At 38.1% G+C, this 25,888-nt stretch overlaps 4 protein-coding genes across 4 annotated transcripts; 3 read left to right on the forward strand and 1 right to left on the reverse strand.

Annotated features, from left to right (window-relative positions):
- Positions 1–3,796: 3,796 nt before the first annotated feature.
- Positions 3,797–5,291, forward strand: LOC126793947 (VQ motif-containing protein 9). Its single transcript, XM_050520581.1, has one exon. The coding sequence runs from the start codon at positions 3,920–3,922 to the stop codon at positions 4,886–4,888; it is 969 nt and encodes a 322-aa protein (XP_050376538.1). The 5' UTR covers positions 3,797–3,919; the 3' UTR covers positions 4,889–5,291.
- A 3,743-nt stretch (positions 5,292–9,034) lies between these two features.
- Positions 9,035–10,505, reverse strand: LOC126793960 (14-3-3-like protein). The gene is made up of 4 exons (XM_050520593.1): positions 9,927–10,505; positions 9,661–9,783; positions 9,440–9,556; positions 9,035–9,348 (listed from the first exon to the last, which is right to left on the reverse strand). Exons 1-4 carry the CDS (start codon positions 10,407–10,409, stop codon positions 9,289–9,291), a joined length of 783 nt encoding a protein of 260 aa, XP_050376550.1. The 5' UTR covers positions 10,410–10,505; the 3' UTR covers positions 9,035–9,288.
- A 6,531-nt stretch (positions 10,506–17,036) lies between these two features.
- Positions 17,037–18,381, forward strand: LOC126793954 (plant cysteine oxidase 1-like). The gene is made up of 5 exons (XM_050520588.1): positions 17,037–17,174; positions 17,262–17,410; positions 17,489–17,636; positions 17,728–17,934; positions 18,164–18,381. The coding sequence occupies exons 1-5, from the start codon at positions 17,054–17,056 to the stop codon at positions 18,292–18,294; spliced, it is 756 nt and encodes a 251-aa protein (XP_050376545.1). The 5' UTR covers positions 17,037–17,053; the 3' UTR covers positions 18,295–18,381.
- A 2,834-nt stretch (positions 18,382–21,215) lies between these two features.
- Positions 21,216–24,214, forward strand: LOC126793943 (serine/threonine-protein kinase SAPK2-like). Its single transcript, XM_050520578.1, has 9 exons — positions 21,216–21,595; positions 21,710–21,784; positions 22,193–22,294; positions 22,477–22,530; positions 22,635–22,727; positions 22,819–22,908; positions 22,994–23,098; positions 23,194–23,292; positions 23,563–24,214. Exons 1-9 carry the CDS (start codon positions 21,476–21,478, stop codon positions 23,833–23,835), a joined length of 1,011 nt encoding a protein of 336 aa, XP_050376535.1. The 5' UTR covers positions 21,216–21,475; the 3' UTR covers positions 23,836–24,214.
- Positions 24,215–25,888: the final 1,674 nt, after the last annotated feature.

Below are 25,888 nucleotides of genomic sequence, written 5' to 3' on the forward strand. Positions count from 1 at the left end.
TTGAGGTCAACTAAGTAAGGAGATCTAAATATCGTTTTTAGAGGTATGAATAGAAGTTCCATATAAAGTGTTGTTGCACGTATAGTTACATCAAGTTATTGTCAATTTTTCTATAATACAAGATGACCTGCTCATCCAATGAGTCGTGACTACCATGATTCGTGACCAAAGAAAGTCTAGCTAGTAGCCACCAATAGAAGTTTGTACGTTCTCGAAGAAACCATATCTTGTTATGTGACTTATGTCTAACATTTGACAGTAATCGTAGGAGTTAGGCCACTTTGTAGAAAATGATTCTTTTAAGGAATCACAAGTTAACTAGACAAAGGAAAAAACAAGAAGAGGAGGAATTATTTCTTTATTAGGTATCCATCTCAAACACTGGCAACTATATAGTCACTACAACTTGTATAATATATTAGAGACCACGTACACCGTTACAAATTTTTGATGACTTTGATTTCAGTTGTTGAGTTGTATACATCCTCTTCATCTCTATTACTTGAGCTCTAGCTTAGAGAGCAAAACCCTGAATTGTGAAGCCAAAAATGAACTATTGCTAATGTTTGACTATTGACTATTAGACCATTATCAATAGCTGATGTGCAATCAACTTCATGATTCCCTCAAGATGTGTTTGTTTCACGGAATGTAACTCATGAGAAATGAAAGTTTTTGTTTTCCTGCGTTTGGAATCCCAAGTAAAAAGAGCGGGAAAGAAAAATAAATCTCAATTTAAAAGAAAATATGGCGGAAACTGTTTCCCTCCACCCACTCTAAAGATGGCACTTTCCCTCTCCCATGGCACTTTACTTTCCATTTCTTGAAACAAACACAGCCTTAGTACACAGTAACAAATATAAGTCCTTAATTTGAACCTCAACCAATGTAAAACATTTTATGAAGAGTAGCTCCTAGACCAGCCAGGGATAGTAGCTCACCGGGGGCACGAGTTTAGCGTGAGAACAAAGTATTGGTATGAATAGATTGATATAACCATTCCCTGCTTCATTATTGAATCTATGATTTTTTTTCCTCTTCGCCATACAAATTACCTGATGAAAACAAGTGGCGATTAAACGCTTTAGATTTTCTTTGACCATAATAGTTGCAGCATATACTAATCCTACAGTCACATATATCTCACTGGAAAAGAGGAAGTGTGCCAAATAGAGCAAACAATGCCTGTCTTTACTGGATTTGATTCGTAGGGCCAAATCCACATATTTCTATGAGATTTCTGGGTGTATTTACTTTTAATCAGAAATGGGAGGCGGATCCATTGGAATTGGAGAGATGACCTTTTGCAGCCTTGGGTGTTCTCTAGGTGCTGATGAATGATGGGGGATATTGACACCAATTTTTATTTGAATTGAGAATTTGAGATGTTGTTTAGGATAACAGTAACGGTGATTGATATTAACGGACGTTTTTTTTCTTGACAATTGTAACGGCCTTGTTGAACACGATGATTATTTTTGGGGTGTGCTAATAAAACACTCATATTCCTATTGTCATTTCTACTATTCTATCATTAGAATTTAACTTAATTTACAAATTTACCCATTAGATTAGTTTTATGACTAGCTCTCACCGTAAAGAGTATAAATAGTAATTTGAGGTGTGTTAATAGCACAATCTTATTTTTAATGTATTTTTTGTTTTCAAATATAATAAAACTTAAACAACTGTAACGCATATTGTTGACTATGTTAAAAACTTCCAATTTCTCGAACACAAAACTTTGCAAGTGAGCATTAGCCTAACACTTTCTCGTCCTCCATACAATCAACTACCTTCTATGGAACAAATGGGAATTTTAATGACGGTGACCTAATCATAGACAAAATATCGTGCTCTACAAAGAAGTAAGACGCAAATGGCATGAAATATGAAGCTTTTCATTATATGGTTTGAGTTTGACTTTTGACTGATTACCTGAATCCGTGACTAGAACTAACAAGTGATTGGTACTACTTGCTTAATTGATAATAACATGTGATTAGTTTTGTGTAAACATTTTTTGAAAGAGGCACTAGCGAGTTATATAATGTACTTTAGATACTTTAGATTTTTATCTTTGGAAGTCAACGATGTCGTCATATATTAATTTGTATGAGAGTTAACATACACATGGAAGCCTTCTAGGACTTTTAAATAATTGAACCATACGAAATAACTAAAACTTAGAAAACTAAAATCTAGAAATCTCAATGCCAACCCACCTTTACATGAATCAAATTTACCTCAACACTGCAAGACTACGCTTATTTATTCAATGATACAAAGCCGTCGTGCACAAAAGGAATACCGCCAATGTCCCAAAATATGGATCCAAATCCGTCTTGAAAACAAATCACCAATAGAGTGAGGCCAAACCCAAGCACCCGAACTCCATAATCCCAAACATTAGAGCCTTCGAAAACCATAGACTGTCTCTCACACTACTTGTCTCCACCAGTCGTCACTGGAACCAACCTAACTAGAATTGAATCTTTTCACCACCGGAATTAAAAAAACTACTTTAGATGATTTAGTTAGAATTTAAAAGAATGGTGTAAATTAATACTGCATCATAGTTCCCGAGTTCGTATGCTATGAATGTTGCTATATATTAAAGGTATTGGCATATCGGATGGGACCTAGGAGTTAGAGTTATTGTTATGGTATTTATAGGCATCTTAGGGAAAAGGTCTCAATTCATGGTAGTTTTGGTAGAGAGTTTGAAGTGTCAAAGTTAAATTAGTTACTTGCCACCTCAAATTATATCTCATTGCAAAATGAAGTGATACATCATTTTCTAATAACCATAAAATATTTCACGATTAAAAACCAGAAGAAAGAAAATAAAGTTATTCAGAAAGGGCAAAAGCCCAAGTTTTCTTCCACTAATATTGTCACACTGAGCTTGGAGATCAAAGATGATAGTCGATCACAACTTGAATATCAAGCACGAAGCTATCCACATGTTTCATAACAACAGTAGAATTCGTTATTGTCATTGTTGACAGTTTCAAGTAAACGGAAACAGATTCAAATTCTAACATTCAAATAACGCATATGTATTAATGATTCCAATCTACAATGTATATTTGTTTTTATAAATTAGTTTTCTAACAACCAATACGCACGCATCAATTTAGTGCATGAACGTACTTATAATATTTTACGTAACTCACGAACGAGCAGAGGAGCTGCATCCCGACTGTCATTCAAAATATTCAACATTTTTCATTTTTCTTCCAAATTGAAAAATATTAACTTCCAATTTTCTCTTCACATCCTAATGAAAAAGAAAGTTCATAATCTTGGAGAACTAGTACATTTCACCCGCAAATACAAAAGGTGGATTTGGATTTTCTTGGATAGAGGCATGGAGAGGATATAGGTGAGATCAGAAAGAGAACGAGAGAGAGATGCGTGGCTTGTTTTACGGGTCATGTCCCTTCCGGCTTCCCCTTCTCTTCTTTTAAGCCTAGAAAAAAGACCACCCAGACAGAGACACAAGACACAGACACCTCCGTTCTTTTTGTGTCCCCAAACCAACGCCCTTTAATAATTTTCCTTCCGTTGTCAAAAAATAATTTTCCTCCATTCTCATTTTCTAACCTAACAAAACAAAAACAAATTACCCCTCAAAAAAGAAAAAAAGAAATTAAATCCCACCCCTCATTGATTTCACTCCATAATATAAATAGAGACCCCCCCAAAAAGAGTGAACCGACTAGTCCTCTCTTCACTTCTGTCCCTACTCGCCGACTGCCAAGAACACCCAAGATTATCCCCTCTCCTCTCCCAGGCCACCACCTCCCAAAACCCCCTTCAAATCTCCCCCCAGATCTTCCAGATCACCCCAAAGCGTCTCTGTTTCTTCTGGCTTTTCCACCCTTTCCTTTGTTCCCCCCCCTTTGTTTTTATTATGGATAAGACTTCTTCCTCTTCTACTGAACTCACTAGTAATACTACTAGAGATCAGTACCTGAAGCACCTCAACAAGCTCTCCCACAAGATCTCTAAGCCCGTGACCCGAAAACCCAACTTCGACCCGCCTCCTCCTGTTGTTCCGGCCCCCAACCCCCAAAACGCGCCGCTTTCGCAGCCGCCCAATCAGCACCAGCCTCCGGTCTACAACATCAACAAGAATGACTTCAGGGATGTCGTCCAGAAGCTGACCGGTTCGCCGGCTCATGCCGACCGGTTCGCGACTCCTCCGCCGATTCACCCGCCCAAAACCCAGAGCTCCCGCCTCCAGCGCATCCGCCCTCCGCCGCTCGCCACCCGCCCGCCGCCGCCTCTGCTCGACGGCGCCGTTTCTGCTCAGTCCAACAACGTTAACAACAACCCTCTCATTCCGCCCATGGGGACCGCCGCCGCGCATTTCGGCCGGTCCGCCGCGCCGCTGTCGCCCCTGCCTCCTTTCCCGACCGTCCACGGCGCGGCGGAGTCCCCGGTCTCGGCCTACATGAGGTACCTCCACAACTCGCTCTCCGGCGGCGATTCGAATCCGAATATGAGCCAGAAGCAGCAGCATTTCTCTGGATTCTCGCCGCTGGCGCCGCTCGTCTCGCCTCGCTGGACCAACCTGACCCCTCCACCGCCGCAGCCGGAGCAGAATCAGAGTCAGAATCAGCAGAACCAGAATCAGAATGAGAACAACAACCAGCAGCTTCCTCAGCCGGAACAGGGAATGACGCAGTCGTCGGAAACCCTACAGCCTCCTCCTCCGCCGGCGTCCTCCCAGCCACAGTTCACCATGCCTCCCTCGCCGCTTCCATTCGGATGCTTGAATTCGCCTCTGTCACAGTATGGCTTGCTTTCCCCAACTCAGCTAGGGTTTCCTCTTTCGCCCACCGTGCCTGCTCCAAGCCCTAGGTGGAAGGGTTTGTAGTCTTTCCCTTTCAGGTAAGTCAGCTCCAGTCTTCTATCTTAATGTCGACGAACAATACACAGGAAGCTGTCTGTTTTTAGAGTTTGTAGGGTTCTTTTCTTTTCTTGCTCCACAGAAAGTTTGTACATTAATGGGTTAAGAGGTTTATTCCATTACTAGAGGTTAGGGTATTGTCTTTGTTCTGTAAATGCAATATATGAGAAATGTGAGACATTTAGGTTTCTTCTTTGTTATTGGAAATTTGGGGGTCAATGAGATCTATTGTTATACCTATAATTGTGGGTTTAAGGATGCTTTTGTTGAATTTACTTATATGTGAAATTCTCTACTTATGTAGACTGAAGTATTGAATTTAGTTCATAATTTATATGGGGTCAAATTTGTTTGTTAATATCATCATCGAACTGGAAAAATGTAGTTCGAAGAAAACTATTTGTTAGAATGTTTAAGTAGAGATCTGATGCCTTCCCTATTTTCGTATGTTTGAGTTGGTGAAATTAATTAAATGCAAAAGGTGAAGATGGAGTAACGCTTGTGCACACCTTTGCGTTTGCAGTTTAGTGGCCTTGCGTAGATGTGTTGACTGTTGAGTCTTGGCTGCATAGTTTATGTGGTATAACAAAACTATTAATGTATTACATATACTTATCAACTGAGGTCATTCATGTAGTTCAGTTTTGATTTATAAGGTTATCCTTCCCGAGCCTCAACAAACTGATCAATCCCTTTATTGTTCCTGATGTCACTTCGATTATATCAAACATATATTATATAAGAAAGCAACAATGATTTAGGTTAGCTATTGAACTTAGCAATCTGAGATTAGGTAGGAGAAAGAAGAGGAGCTTAGCATTCTCTCTTTTGCTCTCATTACCATTCCTATATATTAATGCGCAGTTTTAACACCATTCTTATTTTGAATGAACCAAAGGCTGGAAACAAGAGACAATGTCAGTAATTAATCCAAGCAAATGGATCATTTGATGGACCTCTTGTTTTTCCCCATCCATTTTACTGTCTATTGCAGAACACAGCAGGGCATGTGGTCTCGGATAAATCACATTATGTATGTTTTGCTTGGATCTTTCAACCTCCAACATAGTTTGAATATTGTTCGTGTTATCTGATATTAGATCATGTATATCTTTCCGACAATTATTTGATATCTTGTGTATGCTTTGATCTCGGATCAGTATTTATTTAGCTTCTGTTATTTATGTGAAATGACTTGCCTCACCTTTACATGTTGTATACAAATTGCTGTTGTCGGTTTCTTTCTGTGGTCATTTACTTGCAGTATGGACCTTCTGGTATGAATCATTAACAGTTTATATTTAACTGAATGAAATATTCTGGCGTCCTCTCACGCTTGAGGAATGAGGTGTTTTGGATAGCCGTTCATGACACCGCATAATTAGGATGTTTGATGATGGTTGGTAAATTATACTAGATAGAGAAGCTTCAGCAGCATTTAGATTTGGAGTGGATTATGTTCCCACGGCTATTGTTTTAACTACTACTAGTTGAATGGGTCTTGACCTAGTTGGTCTTGATTGAGCAAGTCATTGCAAGTATTAGAAGAGTTGAATGGTTCTCTGTTTTCTTTCGCAATCACGTGAGTTCTTAGCATTATGTGAAATTGTGAACGTATCCAGAAAGGTACCTGATTGTTTGTTCTGTTAATATTTAAATATTTGCATCTGGGCAATTGGTTTCTACTAGGTTGGCAGCTTGTTTTGGCATTTCATTTGTAGACAGAATAGGTAAAACAGACAGCGGGCCAAGAAAAAATGTGTGGGTTTGTGGTGAGTCTCGCACTGAGCAACAAAAAATGTGTGGATTAAGGCAGGATCCACATGGAGTTTCTGTGTTTTGTTTTTGTTGTCTTGCTTCTCTTACCCTAAATCTCTACCTACTTGTGCAAAATCATCACCCAAAAAAAACCTACTTATTCAAAATAGTCGTAGAATAAAAATACGATCCAACTAGGAACCCTAAGGTAGTGGGCTACCCATGATCGCACGGAAAACACCCAGCAAACAGATTCATGTTGAAAGCAGGGGGCTTGAGATGATGAGCTTTAAGCTTGCCATCTCATAAACGAGAACTCGAGAGTAGTTGTTACTTAGGGGTCTGCGCCATAGATCGACCGAGAAGCTAGCTCAAGCGATGATCAGACAACAAGATACATACTCAAGAGTTCGAAACCGAATCTGTGTTCAACTTTAATAACCCGCAGGGCAGCATTTGAGTTCCACCAGGTAAAAGCCAGCAGCTGATCCTCTGTCCCAGTTTTTCTATTCCCTTGCCTATACCCTAATCAGTTTTTGACATGTGTTATGCCACCTAAGCAAACTAACTAACTGTTATATGCCGCCTCCGTTAGCCTCTGGCTTATTATGAAAAAAAACACTTTGAAACATCTCAATCGTCAGACCAAATTAATCTAATCTCAAATGGAATTCTGAGTAATCAACTTAAGCAATCTAACTGCTATATGCCGCCCATCACCAAAAAAAACTTTGAACCCCTTGTGAGTTTTCGATTTTCCTCATAGTAAAAGAATCATGAAAGTACAATCATGTGATTATATGTTTCCAGATTGTTTTTCCCTAATCATTTAGGTTATTTGGAGTTCGCTTGAAATCAAGCATGTTCTTTAGTTTTGCCCTTCTCCTTCATTGAAACCCAGATCCTTCTTAGAGAGAAAAAGAAAAACAGAGAAAGATTGAAGACCCAGACCAATGGGTTTAGCAAGAATTAGATGGTGATATAATTGAAAAAAAAAATAGATGGTAAAGTATTTATGCCTGCGAGTTGATTGATCTAGAAGCTAGATATCATATTCATTCTTTTGTTGCCGGCATCACAATTCTGATCCATAATTTCAACGATGCCTACATGGAAGAATAAGGCCATAGAGAAAGAGTTTATCTAAATTCCAACCAGGGAAAATGGAAGAGTAGAGTTTTGCATCTTGTTAGATTAGTTAACAGTTAGACCCATCTCCATCGTGTGAGTAGAGACAACACTGGAAAGTCAGGTGGGAGTATGAAGCAGGCCGGAGAGACGAGAACTTCGATAGAGGAGATCGATGAAACACAGTTTTTTCTTTGGAATAGACACAACTCTTTCTTTGAATGATAATTTGTCTTAGGTGGCATAACACACGTTAAAAAGTAATTACGGTATATGGAAGGGAATAGAAAGACTGGGATAGAGGATCAGCTGCCGTAAAAGCCCTGTGAGCCGAGTGCTAATATGATTATTCAACGCCGTCTCAGTTCAACCCTAAGCGTACTACTATCACACTTTAACTCTACAACCGAGCCGGAGAGCAGAGTAGTTTCTCGGCATCATAAATCATCCTTATCATTTATGTTCGAAAATAAGAACTTGCTGGCGGGTAGAGTGGGTATTTAAAACCATTATGATCCAGAGGCTTGGCCAAGCTAGCCAACCATTATTATCCACCCACCAACGTGAAACACACATTAGATCACGCACAACATGCTTTAACCAAAAATATTAAAAAAAGGCTATACCATTGTAATACATCATGCTTGACCCCAAACACAACTCCATAAGAAATAAAACCCAACACACCATATCAAGCTTAATTCGATGACAATAAATACATACACCGACCACACCTAATCTTTTCCCCAATGGTTGAGGCGGAGTCAACGTGACACGGCAACACCTCATAATGAGTCAGCAAGGTGTGACAACCCACTGTTGGTTACCATCAGTCTTTTTCCAACTACCAGGTCATTATGGATATGAAGATAAGAATAGCCAGCAATTCCCACGAGGATCAGCATCATGAATTTTTTTCCATGATGCCCAAAATTAGAGAGAACAACTAGGTTTATATGCTGCTACATATAGTGTAGCATATGGTCAAAATGTAGCAATCACATATTCACATGTATTGCACAATTTGTATCCAATCGAGGAGGACCATTTTCACTTTGCAGAGCGCCTTTCACATTATCTTCCCCACATGCAACTACCCCAAAGCTGATAAAGACTACAGCAAGTACCATAGAAATTTTAGTGGGTATGAATCAAATTGATGGCCAAGTCTTTGAACCAAGCAGGAGAGATATTCAAGCTAGCTTAGATATTTTTCCCAATCAGAGCGACACAAAACCTTCAATATGCTTAAGCAATTACCAATCCAGAAACAGGGAATTGAACCAAACAGACTATTTTAATTTAAAAAGGGGGGAAATATAAAAGAAAATTAAGACTGGGTTCGTAAACAATTTAATTGCAAAGACGACAATGATGTCCAGAAGCTCGGAATGGGACCGAAAATTAGCCAGGGGTTACCTTCTCCTATTAAAAACATATAGAGGAGAAGCGCATCCATAATATGCAGTGAAGAACAGCGATCACTGCTTAGCTTCCTCAGTGAGCTTTGGTGCTTCTTTAATCTCATCAGCACCATCATCCTGCAATTCAAGCATTCGTATTTTTACAACTCTGTAATTTCAAAAATTGAACCTACATATCAAATCGAGGAAGGAGAATGTGTGTCTATACCTGCATGTCAGAGGTCCAGAGAGTGAGGTTGTCACGGAGCAATTGCATGATCAAAGTGCTGTCCTTGTACGACTCCTCGCCCAGTGTATCCAACTCTGCAATTGCTTCATCAAAAGCCTGAAAATCACCCCAAAACGAAACGAAACGAAACGATCAGATTTCACACAAAATCGAAGGATCCGTTGCCGTAACCTAGGTCGAAAATAAATCAATCGTTTTACCTGCTTGGCAAGATTGCAAGCGCGGTCAGGAGAGTTGAGAATCTCGTAGTAGAAGACAGAGAAGTTGAGGGCGAGTCCGAGGCGGATGGGATGTGTTGGTGCCAGTTCAGCATTGGCAATGTCCTGCAGACACATTCATATCCACAGCTCAAAATCTTTAGATCCGTAAACTTCCGCATCCAATTCCATTAGATTCAATGTAGTCGAAACCCTAACCTCGTCAATAAGGATAATCTCGTAACTATTTTAAACAGAGATTTATATACCTGAGCAGCCTTGTAGGCAGTGAGGGTGCTCTCAGCGGCCTCCTTGCGCTCGGCGCCGGTCTTGAACTCGGCGAGGTAACGGTGGTAGTCCCCCTTCATTTTCAGGTAAAACACCTTGGAGTCGCCGGTGCAAGCCGACGGGATCAGACGCGAGTCGAGGAGCTTGAGTATCCCGTCGCAGATGCCGGAGAGCTCAGTCTCGATCTTGGATCGGTACTCGCGGATCATGCTGACGTGGTCGTCGTTGCCGCGGCTCTCCTCCTTCTGCTCGATGGAGGAGATGATACGCCAGCTGGCGCGGCGGGCGCCGATGACGTTCTTGTAGGCGACGGAGAGGAGGTTGCGCTCCTCGACGGTGAGCTCCTCCTTGTCGGCGGAGGCGGAGACTTTCTCGACGAACTCGACCATCTCCTCGTAGCGCTCGGCCTGCTCGGCGAGCTTGGCCATGTAGACGTTCTCCTCGCGCGGCGTGGGGGCGGCCATTGATGATAGTAGTAGACAAATAACGGTTTCGAGGTTGAAGAAGGAGGAGGAAGGAACTGGGGGATGTAGATCTGAAAAGTGAAAGATAGAAGAGAAAACTAATAATAAGGAGAAGTTTGTGGGGTGAGTTATTTTTGGGGGTAGTGGACCGATAATTGCGTTGATCGCTCCTCTCCTGTGGACCGTTGGATCTTTGTTTGATGTTAAGGGACTGTTTGGTGGGAGCAGCTGGCCAGTAGGGAACGAGGGATGTCAAAAATACTCATAGGCGGGTGCCCACAGGTATTAATGGGAGTGTTTCAGTTATAATTGGGTATCGGGTATTGGAGATCGCCGCTATTCAGATAGCGGAACGGATAAGTGGCGGAGATATTATTTCAATCCCATTCTTCATTCCCACAAAATATGTATTATATATTTAATATAATTAATTATTATATATTCACTCAAATAAATTAATAGATAAATATTAAAATATATTTTGTAATTATTTGTCGTTTAATAATTTTTTACATAATTAGATAATTTTATCATAATATTTGGTTTTTAATTTGGTCTTTTTATATTTTGTGTATTATATTAGATTTTTTGTATATATTAAAATAAATTATTATTAATAGGTATTAAAGTGGGTATAGAAATTTGATCTTGTATGAGTATGTGTACGGGGAATACCAATATCATATTAAAGGAATCAGAACCGGTACATAAATGAAAACGGACTTAGATATATGTATACTTTTTTTCAATCTCCTGACCTTATCTTCTCTAGTGTCATCCGCCGATCCCTACTGGCGAGCACGGGGGTGTTTGATTTTGAGCTGGAAAATGGTCGTCGTGATTTGAATCCCAAACGGTTGGCTTTTGGGAATTATTAATGGTTGTTTTTGAATTTTGAATAAAATGGGCTGGATGTAATTGTTTTTCTATATGGATTGGGCTGCCGGCCTTTTTGTTTTTTATTGCCCCCTCTCTCAGGTTTCAGGACACGGGGAAATGTAGTTGCAACGTGTCCCACCCGTTCAGAAAAATTGTATTTTTAATAATTTCTTTAAGAGATTCGATCGCGGATATAATATTATTATTACCAAGTCTTTCGATGCATGAACTGAATCTCCTCCGCACGTGATCCTTTTCAAACGAAAAAAATAATAATTACTCCCCACATGCTGAATGTGTATCAATTTTTGTTGAAAACAAACAAAATAGATAGAGTAATTAATCGAAACTCTTGATCCACTTGCAAAATAGGGCCTAATATTTCCACAACAAGGCGAGCAATCGCCACCGTTGAATAGGGCTTAATTCCCCATGTTTTTGTTGAGAAAAAGAACAATATATATATATTACAAAAATAAAATTACAACAAATGAACATTCGACGGTGTAACTAGATTCCATACACTCCGTCTAACTAATATTTTTAGGCACATGACAATCGCAAGAAGCAATGGACATAAGATAAAAATGTCAAATTCCGAACCAATCAAATCTAATTCCCGAAGTAGCCGATAACCTACTCGCCGACAATTTCAAGAAGCGAATCACTCCAATAGCATCACATACCAAAACCTCCGACATATTTACAGAGATAACTTCTCCATTACATTAAAACTAAAAAAACCAACTTTTAGATAATCCCTGAAATAACATGCATCATAAACATGTGTACTCAACGACGTGACCAAACGCTACCAATTGACAACCTAACCCTTGCTCAAGGAGGAGTGTAAAGACCCTAAAATTTCGAGCCTAAAAATTCAAAATTTCAAAATCGTTAGAACGCCAAAACAATCTCAATGAAATCGAAATCATTTAACGTGCACAGCGGATCATCACTGAGTTCTCAATACAACTCAGAAAAAACCAATTATTACAACCCAAATTTATAATTTAACATTACATAAGATGGAAATGTAATAATCCTCACAATCTCTCACAAAACTCACAAATAAAACCACACCAATTCTCACACACAAATCCACGCTAGAAACCTCACCACAAGCAGGATACGAACGACTTCGAGTCTCCGGAGTCGTCACTCAATCTCCACTAATCAACACCTGCGGAATTATCCCCTACACCATCGAATTGGTGCACTGGTATTGTAAACACAACCCCGGTAAGCTTATAGCTCGTATGAGTAAAATGAAAATATAATTCGCATATCAATATATACGAAAAATCACAAATCAACAAATATAAATGCCCTCATGAGTCAATGGACAGCCCATCTGGTTGTCCCAAAGAAATATGAAATGAAACGCTCATGAGAAATTAAGTAACCATTCTGGTTACCCAAATGCATTTATAATACGGGTACCAAGAACGCTGGTACACATCTGTTACCCCTCTCGTAATACACCGCCGATATTGGATAGCCACCCGCTACCCAACATCCAAAACAATCTGAGTACCCATGAGCAGATAACCACCCGTTACCTCACATGCAGTACTACGACAGACAAACTATAGCTCTAACTGTATCGTAACTTTCGCCCGGCCAAAGGCTAAGTTCCGACTTGCCAAACACGTACAATAATCTCACATCAGATTGTACCAAAAATCAAGTCCGAAGACAAATCACATTTTAACAATCTCCATGTTAAAATCACGTACAATAATCTCACATCATATTATACAAATCAAAATCACATGCTCGATAAAATCTTGTCATCAAAATGACATCATCACAATAAAAATCATAACAGTATATTATATAGCAAACTATATACATATATTTTTATTTACCATTTATACAATATATATATAATCCACTATATCTTATACATGTTATAATTTTATAAACACGTCCGAAGACAAAACGTTTAACAAACTCCATATTAAAATCATGTACAAACTAATTCACATGCTCGTCATCGAAATGACTAATTTTCAAATGAATTCATAACAGTATATAATATAGCAAACTATATATATATGTACTTATTACCATTTATACAATATATATGTAATCCACTATATCGTATACATGTCGTATTTCAATATTTAATCTCTTGCAAAAATCTTGAAATCACCGCAAGGGTGGATTCATAAATATGTGAGATTTTACTCACCTTATCGACTCGAGCGTAATTTCACAATTTCCGAAGATAATTCATTTCCTTGATTTATCGATCACCTTGAAAAGATAAGAAAAGAATTTAGAAACGTTTCGTAAACCTTTAAATGCCGAAACAATAATAATCGGTTACTGTTCAGCAATTTTCGGTTTTACGAATTCACTGTTACTGTTCACTTTTCAATGCTTACTGTTCACGTATTTACTATTTGTGTATTACTGTAAAAATACACATCCAATACGTATCTCTGTACGAGTACATACTGTTTACGTATTTCTGTACGTATAAATACTATTCAAATGTACGTACTGTCTCAGTAAATAAAAATTACCGAATTACCCTTTCAAAATTAGTTTTTACCTTTACTAAAAGTAATTTATATTTATAGTTACCGTACGTAAATAAATTTTACATTTATATTTACCGTACGTAAATAAATTTTACATTTATATTTACCGTACGTAAATAAATTTTACATTTATATTTACCGTACGTAAATAAATTACAAAATTACCCTTCCGGAAACACTGTTCACGCCGCCGCACGTGGCGGCGCGTGCAGTATACGCGCCACCTCCGGCAGGCCGCGCGTGGGGCCCACGCGCCGACACCCACAACGGCGCGTATCACGCCACCGCCACCCCATTTCTCTCATTTTCTTCCTCCTCTTCCTCCCCACGGCCTCACGCCGCCCCTAGACCATCCCACGCCCTCACACGCGCTGTCTAAGGCGGTGGTACCTCCCCATCATCTCCAACCTCCGATCTCCACCAAAACATCACAAATCCACACAATAATTCAACAACAACATCACAACAACCAACCTAGGTTATCCTCACCTCGATTTGAGCTCGAAAACCACCGGAGACGAGCTTAGGTGCGGCGGTGAGAAAAGCAGAAACTTGTAGATGCTGGTGGAGCTCCGGCGCGGCGTGAGACGGTGCGTCCTCCTTGGGGTTGCCTGCGGGGGGTGGTGCGGTGCCTCCTAGGCCGGCGGTGAGGACCACGTCTCCCTGAGATGAGAGATCGATGGTGAAGCCGAGAGGGGAGAGGAAGAATCGGGTGAGAGGGAGAGAAAGGAGGCGCGGGGTGAATGAAGGAAGTGGGTTTCTGAAAATGGAAACCCTACTTCACAAAGTTTCCTTTTATACCCCCCTTTAAAATCGGAAACTAACTTCTGTCGTTAATAACTTTTACGTACGACGTCCGATTCGAACGCGTCACATACCCACGAACTCGTATCGACGAGCTCTACAAATTTCGTGAAGAAAGTTTTTGCAACCGAGCGACGGAATAAAAGTCGATAAATTCGTTCGGAAACGTAACGTTTTTCGAATTAAACGTTTTGAGAACGTTCCCGTTTCTCGTTTCATAACGTCGCAACCACTCACAGTCATTCTAATTAAATTTCACAATTTTATGGAATTCAAATCAAACTCAAATATTGTTTGAAAAATTAAGGTTATTACAAGGAGGGACGACAAAATCACTTAAACCTAAAAAAAAAAGAATAGACTTGAGTCAAAAAGACCCAAGGCCACCTAAACAGACCTAATTAACTCAACCCAGGCCTAAAGGCACATGCCCACCTCCCTTGAATATGCATAGTAACACCGAGCCGTAGGTAACCAAATCTCTGCCACCTTCCGATCACAAGGCCGCCCCTCGTCACTGTTGGCCACCACTAGTGAAACTTCGACCAAGTTAGTGACTTAGATGTAGCTCTGATCCCAACCCGTCCCGATTCAGCCCAACGACAACGCATGAAGATCTGACCCGGAACACAACCCATATAAGCCATCAATGTCGTCGTCACTTCCCCTTCTCAAGCCTCCGCACAACCCCAACTCCATTGGCTACCACAACCCTAATCATCACCTCGCCGGTAGCGCCATACTAGCATCGACGAACCCGTCGCTGCAACGAAAACCATAAACAGAGATCCTGACCTCACCAAGTCCCCGCTCTCTACAGATCCACCACTAGCATCCCGCACAAGCTAAGCTCCCATGGAGCCGCCACAACTTTCGTTCGACGACAACATCGAAGGATGCATCATTGGACGAAATACAATTTTTTTTTTTCAAAACCCTAGAGCTCCACCGGTTTTCACGGAGCTCTTGGGACAATTTCCACGTTTTGTGTAATTCTCCATTAGAGTTAGAAAACTACATACAGTGTAACACCAAATGATACATGATGAAGGAATCCTTTTCCAAAATAAAAAAATGATACGATGAGGGAATTTCATTTACATTACTGGCACGTTTACTAACGTGGAATGAAATTAAAAATAGATGAATTAATTACGGGATAAGAGAATTTAGTCGTTTACTAAAATATAGGAGAATTAGATGAATGTGGGTCTCACATCCTCATTAGGAATCGATTCCTCCCGAAACCCCTAACATGATACCTAAAGGGGGAAGTAGGTATCAGAATTAATTTTTTTCATCAGTTCAGGTATCAATTTGTATTACCTAAACTACCCTAATTTAATTAAGAATATTTCCAAATTGTCCAACTCAAATTGAGAATATATATATATATATATATATATATATATTATTGTTAAAACTCACAAATAAACAACCACATATATTATACAAGAGTACTTTAGGTCAGTTCGTCTTTTTTTTTTCATATAATATTCTCTATTTTTTTTTCTTTTATTTACATAATTTATGATCAATAAGTGAAAATTAATTGGAATTGATTTATCTTATTGGTGTTAAAGGAAAAGAAAATTGGTCTATGTCAATCTGATTGTAAAAATTGATGTAGCACCGTATCACTATTGATTGGTTGAAGAAATAAGCGACTTCATAGATATATATGGGTATTTTAGTAATCAAATTAATTTTAATTCTGATTCCGATGGTAAGTAAACAACATCAATCGTAATTAATATTGTTTATGATTTAATTCCATGTTAAAAGTAAACAGTTCAATAAAATTGAAATCTCCATATCAAAATTCATTCAGTCTCTCATTCCTAATTAATTTCATTCCTGATGAATTTCATTTAAAATTAGTAAATGTGTCATACAATCGATCATAGAACTATAACCTACATGCAATTACTGCGATGAAGAGTGACGGTGACTTCTATATAAAATCGAGTGTTTACAAATGACGTTCGTCCTTCGTAAGCCTACGAGCATTCATATACATTTTCATAGCATAGAGAACTTATAAGCTAGTTTCTTTATCTAGCTTCTATCAAAAATAAGCTAGAGAAGTTGGGTTCCGCCCATATAATTCTATACATAGGGCAAATGTTGTGTGTACGTCAGTACATTAAGTTTAGTTTAAGCCTTCACGATGAATTGGGAATGCAATAACCCCAAAACAGAAGAAGTAAAGCAGCCCATCGAAACCAAAAAGTCTATTCGATCGCATACCCACCGGTTTAGTTGACAGCAGTTAGTTTGGGTTCAAAGTCCTCTCTTATCTTATCTTTTCATATCAAAAAAAAAAAAATCGTCTCTTATCTCCCACCTGTATATTTATTAGTCATCAACTCATCGCCTAAAGGGTAAGAAATTCTACCACAAAGAGCAATGAATTCGGGTACAACGGAGAAAACCAAAATACAAATTCTATACGAAGCCTGCAGGGTTATATTTTCTCAGAAAGAGCTCCCAACATACAAAGAGATTCACTGGCTTAGAAACCTCCTGGGTACGTATGACTTCTTGGTCATTATCTTACGCGTATGTTATGTTTGTGCTAGAATTTGGGCATAGCTTAATATTGAATCAAATGCAGGCACATTTGAAGCAATAGATTTTGGAATCGATGAACATGGCTTGTGTGGATCTCCATCTTCCAGCCAAAAGAGTGAAAATGGATTGATTTGTGCGCAAAGCATCTCCAAAATCACTTACATTCATGTTTACGAATGCGAACAATTCTCTGTAAGTAGATATGTAGTTATGTTTTGTCACGCACCGCATCAGGTATGTGTCAGTACTAAATTACTTGCTTTCATACAGATCGGCGTGTTTTGTTTTCCGACAGGAGGCATGCTTCCCCTTCATGATCACCCCGAAATGACTGTGTTTAGCAAACTCCTATATGGTTCTTGTTATGTTAAAGCTTACGATTGGGTGAAAGTCGAAACTTCTCCCGGCTTCCCTACATGTAATAACCATTCCTTTCATATTTACCATTTGGCCGGTAAAAAAAAACATGTGGATTAACGTGGAAATCTTGGTTAAATCTGTGGGTGCAGTTGGATTAGGAGGCAAGGTTTTCGACGGCATTATGAGTGCTCCATGTGAAACTTCTGTTCTATTCCCACGAAGTGGCGGAAATATTCACTCTTTTACTGCGTTAACTCCTTGTGCTATCTTGGATGTATTGACTCCACCATACTCTGAGGAGCTTGGAAGGCCTTCTACCTACTTCATGGAATTTCTTCCTATTCCTTCCTTACCAGGTAAAACACAAGCCAATGATTTATACAAACCATGTATCGACACATAGTTGGGATGAAGTCGAGATGTGGAATTTCCTACCGTACCTCTTGACTCATTATCGATCTCATCTTCGTTAATCGATCACATCTGGATAAGTTTGATTCTTATATATATGAGCACGAATAAATCATAAATATATGTTCTTTACAAGTTGTTGTGTAACATGCAAAATTTATGTATGTACTTCAGGCTATGCGGTCCTTGAGGAACGAGACCTACCAGATAACTTAGTAGTTGAAGGAGCACCATATCTTGGCCCTCCTATTGAAGCTGATGATGATGATGATGATGATGATGATGATGAAAAGGTCCATTGTTGACCAATGTGCATATTAGTTCATAGAATCGTTAGGGTAAAACGATTAAGCATAATTAGTTGCATTAGGTAGTTACAGTGTTAAACAACGACAAGCTGACATGCAGATTAATTGTATCAATAATGTCTAAACTTAGCCACCTCACAGGTGTTGAGTTTTAATCACAAAATGTCTCGGTGCAATTGAGTATTATCAACCCACTATAAATTCTATTTTATTTGTCACTATAAGTTCGGTGGAATCTCTTGTCTCCAACACACAACACAATCTGAATTGCCAAGAAAAAGAGAATATGCTGCAATGTTAGTCAGATCCATCTCAACATTCCCAAGTTGTAAAGAGTAATGGATATCCAAGTTAAATATCTAAGAACATCTCTTGTTTGCTTACTAGTTTTTAAATTTGAACGATTTTAGATAGATGCGGTAAGTCTTTAATGGCCTAAAATGTTTACAGCCTAACGATGTCACAATGCAAGTATAAATAAAACATACAGTATAAGATAAAATGCAAAGATTGCATCAAAATTTACACAGGATACCGTATTAATAAAGAAAGAACAAAAACTTTTAATCGTGGATCGAACTTGATTGTCATTGCGGTGTAGAATAGAGAGCAACCTTCCACTCAAGGATCAGTCAGCCAAGGTGGATATGTTGGCAAATGATCATTGCGAACAAATACCAGATGAGAAACTAACTCTAGTTCATCGAGCTGTTGAATCCTTCTGACCCTCCAACAGCCCTCTGCCCCTGCCAAGTTTGGATCTCAAACTCAGCACCAGTAACAAACGCATAGGAGCACCATTTTTTTTTTTGAAGTTGTATTTTCATTAAAACAATTAGTGATTATAATCACCTTGAATGACATCCCTTATAAACTCGGGAGCAACAACAAACCAGCTTTGATTCTCACCTGAATGCAAAGCATTAACCTCACGGTAAACATGATATATTCTAAACTCATGATGTCTACCCATTACCTATTTCACCTCAGCAATAATATAGCGCAAGTTGGAGAGGTCTAAATCTTAGGTCATAACCCAAAGAGCTATTTGTAGTCTATCGGTTACATTGTGGCACAACAAATCGGTATTATTTATTTATTTGACATCAATCGTCTCCAATCTAAGTGTGCTACAATGTAACCATTTAATGTTTTTTTAATGTGTTATGTACATTTTAATTTCTATACTATCATTTAATTACAATTTTATTTTTATAAATTATAAAATTAAATGTATTATGAAAAATTAAAATTACATGTAATTTAACTAATTAAAATAAAAATTATATTATAATGAACGATTACTTTTTATCTTATTTCATAAAAATTAAAATTACATGACAACTTAACTAATTAAAATTTCATAAATTATATTTAAAGATTAAGGAGTTATTACACTAAAAATACGAATTTAATTCGAATTTAGTGTTGTAATATATTATTTCAACAAAGAAAAATACAATTTTCTTTTTTAAATAATGAAATATATATATCTACTAAATAATGTTGTTATGTATTTATGAAATTATTTATCAAAACAACAATAAAAAAGAATTTTGAGGCGAGACCCATGTGTGCTAGTGTGCCACAAATATTTGACAGAAGTAGCCTGAAATGGCTGTTTCTGGTCATTTCAGGCTATTTTTGTCACACTTTTATGGTACACTAGCACACTAGTCCATGAGTTCGAGATGAAATGTGCCACAATTAAGGAATTGTGGCACAATAGCCCATGGGTTGGAAATGACTTTACTGTGTATATCTTTTGTGAGCATCAGACAATCAATTTCAAATATGACTCTTTTATGGTGTAAGGTTTCAGCAAACCTTAAGCCATCAAGTAAAGCATTCAACTCATAATGGAAAGGAGGGGTTAGTTCTATATAGGCATTTGTAGCTCTAGCTTGAAAAACTCCATGCTCGTTTTTCACCATAACGCCACTACCTCCTCAGCGTGTACTAGCCAAAAAAACACCATCACATTTGCATTTGAATCACACAGCGTCCGACACTATCCAATGTTGATGACGACCACCATAATCCAGTGGGTGGCATATTAGCTTCTTTGAACTCTTTTAGCCATTTGAAGCTAAGCATAGCTGCATCAATAGGCCTTTGCATCTTGTTCTCCCACAATAGACTGTTTCTATTTTTCCATATAGACCACAAAATGATCAAAGCTTCTTTTTTTTAAGTATCTTTGGTTATAGTACTAGCCATATGCAGTAGAGAGCTCATCCACACATGCACACGTACTTTACTCGGCACTTTTTCACCTCATAATGTTTTCCAGAACTTGTCGTAGGAATAAATAGAAGGAGGAGGTGCTAAAACCACACCTAAAGCGATGTCTTTGGCCACAAGATACGCACTATTTGTTGTAAATGTATATTTCTTGTGAAAATGCCATATTGCCATATTGGTCGGTCTTCCAACACTTTACTACTCAAAAGAATTGATAAGATTAACTCAATGTTCGCCGGTGAAAATAAAACACCGAGACAAATTGATTAATGCTGAGACAAATATCTCCGTGGGTTGGGGGAGGAGGGGCACCTTGGAAACGCATAGGAGTACCATGCTTTTGCCTTAAGTTTTGTTTCTTTTATATACAAATTAAAGTTATAATTATGGACCTAAATGTTGTTCATATAAAGTCGGACATAATTTTGAATTTTGAAATGTCCATGATTCCTAAAATTTTCTTTAGAAGGCTTCTTCATTATCCACAAAAGACAAAAATAAGTATGGGTCGGTAGCACACTGATACTTCATAGTTGTTTACTTCCTTCAACAGAAACAAAGCACACTGTTACAAACTACGTACGAATCAGATCGACCATACGTGACTTTTTTATTTATTTATAGAAGAAAAGGACCATACACGGCTTAAACTAGGTCAGCATGCTCGTCTTTTGTCTGCAACTCCGAGCTTTTCCTCATCACGAAATAAAGAAAGGAACTTTCTACACCGCCCGACACTTCACACTCTTGATCATTCTCTGGTCAAAGTATTCTGTGGTTAAAGACTCCAGTACCAATCCACTCACCAACCACCCCCTAGCTTCTCCACTTGTCCTAAACCTACCTACAGGGAAAAGGTTTGGTTCCTGTGTAGCTTGTAAACCCTTTTGCTGTTAGATCGTTCTTGCAATTTGATGATCGAGTCGAAGTTTCCATGGAGAGGTATGAGATTGTGAAAGATATAGGGGCTGGGAATTTTGGGGTAGCAAGGTTGGTCAGGGATAAGTGGACAAGAGAACTCTATGCTGTTAAGTTCATTGAGAGAAGCCAGAAGGTCGGACTTCATCTTCTTCATCTCTTGACAGCTTCTTTCTTTGTATATTTACTCACTTATTTTTCATTTTCTTTTCTGGGTTCTTTCTTTCCTTTCTCTTATTTGGTGTTGCAGATAGATGAGCATGTGCAGAGGGAAATCATGAACCATAGATCATTGAAGCATCCCAATATTGTTCAGTTCAAAGAGGTAAGTGATGGTAGTGGATTTAGGGAGTTGGTTCAGTATTCATCCTTAAGTGATTCTATCAATCATCGGGTTCATATAGGATTGACCGCTGCCCTGTTTTGTTAGATAAAAGTACTATTTGTAGTATTTATGAGCTTTCTAAAGGAAAAATTGTGGATGAATATCTAAGCTTGAAGACACATAAGTTGCTTCTTCCTTTTTATGGCATGTTGTCAGTTTTTGTACAGTTTTTCTTTGCATCAGGATCCGTTGAGGTTGGAATGAAGACAAAGCATACTAATTTACTTCTCCAGTGTGCTTAAATTAGTTTATGCCGTCACTTTTTAAAAATGATCAGCAGCTGCTGGAATATATTGGCCATCAATTTATTTGCTTAGTGTTGGAATATATTGGGCGTGTTCCTCGCAGGTTCTTCTGACACCAACTCATCTAGCCATAGTAATGGAGTATGCTTCTGGAGGAGAGCTCTTTGAGAGGATATGCAATGCTGGTAGATTTAGTGAGAATGAGGTAAAGTACTTAACGAGGGGGGCAGTTTGAAGGAAATTTTTTGTGGGTCATATTATTGGGTTCTTCGTGTTCCAAGACAATGAATGATAAACGGAGAATCACCTTCACAGTTTTACTTAAACATCAGTCATGATATTACTGTAACTGATATTTTGCAAAATCATGTTGTTCTCTTGCATCAGGCAAGGTTTTTCTTTCAGCAACTGATATCAGGAGTCAGTTACTGCCATTCAATGGTATGCAATTGGAATTTTTCTGTGTGTGGTATATTGTTGCGTTGTTGTTTCTAAACTTGATAGTATTCAATGTAGTAAGCAAATGATTCATTCATTTGTGGCAGCAAATATGTCACAGGGACCTTAAGCTTGAAAATACACTCTTAGATGGCAGCACAGCACCCCGTGTCAAAATATGTGATTTTGGATACTCAAAGGTATTTCCCAAATTTTACTGTAATGATTCTGCAATATTAGTGGTTCAGGTTAATAAAATGAGTAATATTTTTATTTTATTTGGTTTTGTAGTCCCTACTGCAGTCCCAGCCAAAATCAACTGTGGGAACACCAGCTTATATTGCTCCTGAGGTCTTATCTAGAAAGCAATATGATGGAAAAGTAAATTCCAATTCCTGTGCTTTCTTAATGACATCATATATAGGTATTGGTTAAGCAGCTTTTGTAACTAATCTTTACATTATAGATTGCAGATGTTTGGTCATGTGGAGTCACCTTATATGTGATGATAGCTGGAGCATATCCTTTTCAAGATCCTGATGACCCTAAGAACTTCAGAAAAACAATAAATGTTAGTTTCATTACAACCTTTTGACCAATAAAATTGAACATGCCGTGTATAGTAGACAATACTTACATCGAAACAATTAATGTTGTCTCATGCAGCGGATCCTTGGCGTTCACTACTCAATTCCAGAGCATGTTCAAGTTTCCATCGAGTGTAGACATCTTTTATCTCAGATATTTGTGGAAAACCCTGAAAAGGTAATAATGTTGCTTCTTAGTCTTGAAGCTAGTAGACAAATAGAGCTAACCATTGATGTAAAGGAAATCATGTGTCAAGAATTAAGGTATACTCAGAAAAGTTCAATTCCGTACTTCTAAATGCTGCTAACCTGATTGAGGGTCATAATTTTAATTTATTAATCTGCTTTTTTTCCTTCTGATCATTAAAAACATATTTTATGTTTACATGTTCTTAGATTTAATTTGATAGGTTCATGTTAGCTTTCTCATTGGGGTCTTTGCTCGCAGAGATTAACGATAGCAGGAATTAAAAACCATCCTTGGTTCTCAAAGAATTTACCTATAGAACTTATGGAAGGAGGAAGTTGGCAGAGCCATGATGTTAATATGCCATCCCAGAGCACCGAAGAAGTTCTGTCCATAATTCAAGAGGCAAGAAACTTAGTATTGTCCCCAAATGCGAATACGCATCTCCTCGACGGCAGCATGGATCTTGATGATTTGGATGCTGACGTTGAAGACGTTGAAACAAGTGATGATTTTGTATGCCGGACAGAGTAGTTGACCTGTAAACACATAAATCATACCTGGCTGATGAGTAAAGTTTCGCTAGTAGCAGAGTTCCTACCAAAGCATGACAAGAACTTTAACTTATAGAGCTCGAGAATGTGATGTAATTGTGCTGAGATGCTTTTTTTCTTTTTTTTTGTTTACGAGTTTTTTTTTTTTAATTATTGCTAAACAACGGCTAGAGCCTAGAGGCTTTCTTATATTAGGCCCGTCCTGACCCTATCGGTTAGGTTAGTCTTTATCTCTTGTTGTTTCTTGTAATAGGAATTTCGCATCTCGATGATGCTCATGTCATGTTTGTTAACGGGGGACATTTTCTAATAGGTAGTTTATTGTTTTGTAGGAACTAGGAACATTCTGGATGTCTTATTTATTTTGAAGGATGTCTTATTTATTTTGAAATAGGTGATAGCGGGTGTATGTAATGGTTTTTTATTAAGGAACACTTCAAAAAAAAAATTATTTTGAAGGATGTCTTATTTATTTTAAAATAGGTGATAGTGGGTGTATGTAATGGTCTTTTATTAAGGATCACTTCAAAAAAAGAAGAGAGAAAGTAGACAAATATTAAGACTAATATCTTCAATGTTAAACAAATAAGATCAAATTAAAATGTTGGAAAGCTAAACCTTAAACTTAGGGAAAGAAAGCTAGTTGGAAAAGGTTTCAATTGGCGACAGTGTGACACCTAGCAGACTAAAACAAGCGCAAATTGCTTCACTTCAATGTTCGGGTAAGAACCGTGATGATATCTACATTGTGCCCTTGCTCTTGTCATCAGGGCTAGGCGGCTAGCAAACAGTCACACTAGCAGTATCATAATAAGTAGTGCCCACATGAACCTTCCGGGAAGCCTTATTCTTGCTTCCCCAATGGCCTCCCTTTCTTTTTAAGCGATTTAATAAGTTCCTCCATATCCAAAGGAATCTCCCTGATGGGTATCAAATTAGGGGTTTTAAGAGGAATTGATTCCTAATGAGAAGACGTGACCGACAATCATTCAAATTCTCCTGATGGGTATTAAATTAGGGATTTTAGGAGGAATCGATTCCTAATGAGAAGATGTGACCGGCATTCATTCCAACTCTCTTATGTATTAGTAAACGACGAAATTCTTTTATCTCGCAATCAATTGCTCTATTTTTTATTTCATTCCATGTTAGTAAACGTGTTAGAAGTTCTAAATCTTAAATTTTAGTACATGAACTCCTAAAACCGGCCAATAAACTGTACATGTCATGACTATTGCAGTTAGAAAGTGTATTTGTTGACATGATTTGAAGAATAATTTAGACTCTTCAAATATTTACCACTACACCCAAATTTATGATAAAAATTTATATAAACCAACAATAATTAATTTTGGTCTCGAGTTATGGAAAACAACAGGAGAAAGCTGACGAAATTCGGTGTTCACAATCTCCCGAGTTCGATCAACATGTTTTCCTCCTTTAACTTCATAATGAACCACTATATCGTCGAATACTATAAACTTACTGTACTCACATGTCGATTTTATTAAAACTCTGAAAATTTGTACAGAGAGAGAACGTAAGAATTCCAAGGCTACTGTCCAAGATCGATCTTAAAAAAGTGAAGCCGGAGCAATGGAGATTAGAGGTACCAATCATCTCTCCTATAGTGTTCACTAAACAAGCAAATAAATTCAAAATTTACAACTCCATTTAGCAGCTAATTTGAAAGCATTGTTGAATCTTTTTAACCATATCTCGTCTCAGAGAGAACAAGGTCGTGGGAGTGGATGGAGCTGTAACAAAAAAATAGACGCCAAGCTGTAATGGGTTTGGAGGGGAAAGTTGTTTATGAATTTGAAGAGATAGAGTTACATATCTACATATGGTGAGTCTAAGACTTTGTAATCATTGACGACGTAATAAAAGGAAGGGTATTTGAGGCAAAGGTTGGTGGAGTACAGAATGCTTTCAACCAGAGATTTGGAGTTTGAGATTTCAGTTTTCTGGGTTTAGTTTTGAGACTTTGAGATTTGTGTTTTTTAGATAAGGTATTTGGTCTAGTGGTTTAT

This window comes from Argentina anserina, chromosome 5 (genome assembly GCF_933775445.1).
Source record: "Argentina anserina chromosome 5, drPotAnse1.1, whole genome shotgun sequence".
Taxonomy (NCBI): domain Eukaryota; kingdom Viridiplantae; phylum Streptophyta; class Magnoliopsida; order Rosales; family Rosaceae; genus Argentina; species Argentina anserina.

What these genes read in the sequence shown, in the direction of transcription:
- LOC126793947 (XM_050520581.1), top strand. Translation starts at nt 3,920, where the DNA reads ATGGATAAGACTTCTTCCTCTTCTACTGAACTCACTAGTAATACTACT.
- LOC126793960 (XM_050520593.1), bottom strand. Translation starts at nt 10,409, where the DNA reads ATGGCCGCCCCCACGCCGCGCGAGGAGAACGTCTACATGGCCAAGCTC. An exon ending in CTGCCTACAAGGCTGCTCAG is followed by an intron (nt 9,784 to 9,926) that starts GTATATAAATCT and finishes ATGTGTCTGCAG; the next exon opens with GACATTGCCAATGCTGAACT. An exon ending in TCTGGACCTCTGACATGCAG is followed by an intron (nt 9,349 to 9,439) that starts GTATAGACACAC and finishes CTTGAATTGCAG; the next exon opens with GATGATGGTGCTGATGAGAT.
- LOC126793954 (XM_050520588.1), top strand. Translation starts at nt 17,054, where the DNA reads ATGAATTCGGGTACAACGGAGAAAACCAAAATACAAATTCTATACGAA. An exon ending in CTGGCTTAGAAACCTCCTGG is followed by an intron (nt 17,175 to 17,261) that starts GTACGTATGACT and finishes AATCAAATGCAG; the next exon opens with GCACATTTGAAGCAATAGAT. An exon ending in ACGAATGCGAACAATTCTCT is followed by an intron (nt 17,411 to 17,488) that starts GTAAGTAGATAT and finishes GCTTTCATACAG; the next exon opens with ATCGGCGTGTTTTGTTTTCC.
- LOC126793943 (XM_050520578.1), top strand. Translation starts at nt 21,476, where the DNA reads ATGGAGAGGTATGAGATTGTGAAAGATATAGGGGCTGGGAATTTTGGG. An exon ending in TCATTGAGAGAAGCCAGAAG is followed by an intron (nt 21,596 to 21,709) that starts GTCGGACTTCAT and finishes TTGGTGTTGCAG; the next exon opens with ATAGATGAGCATGTGCAGAG. An exon ending in GTAGATTTAGTGAGAATGAG is followed by an intron (nt 22,295 to 22,476) that starts GTAAAGTACTTA and finishes CTCTTGCATCAG; the next exon opens with GCAAGGTTTTTCTTTCAGCA.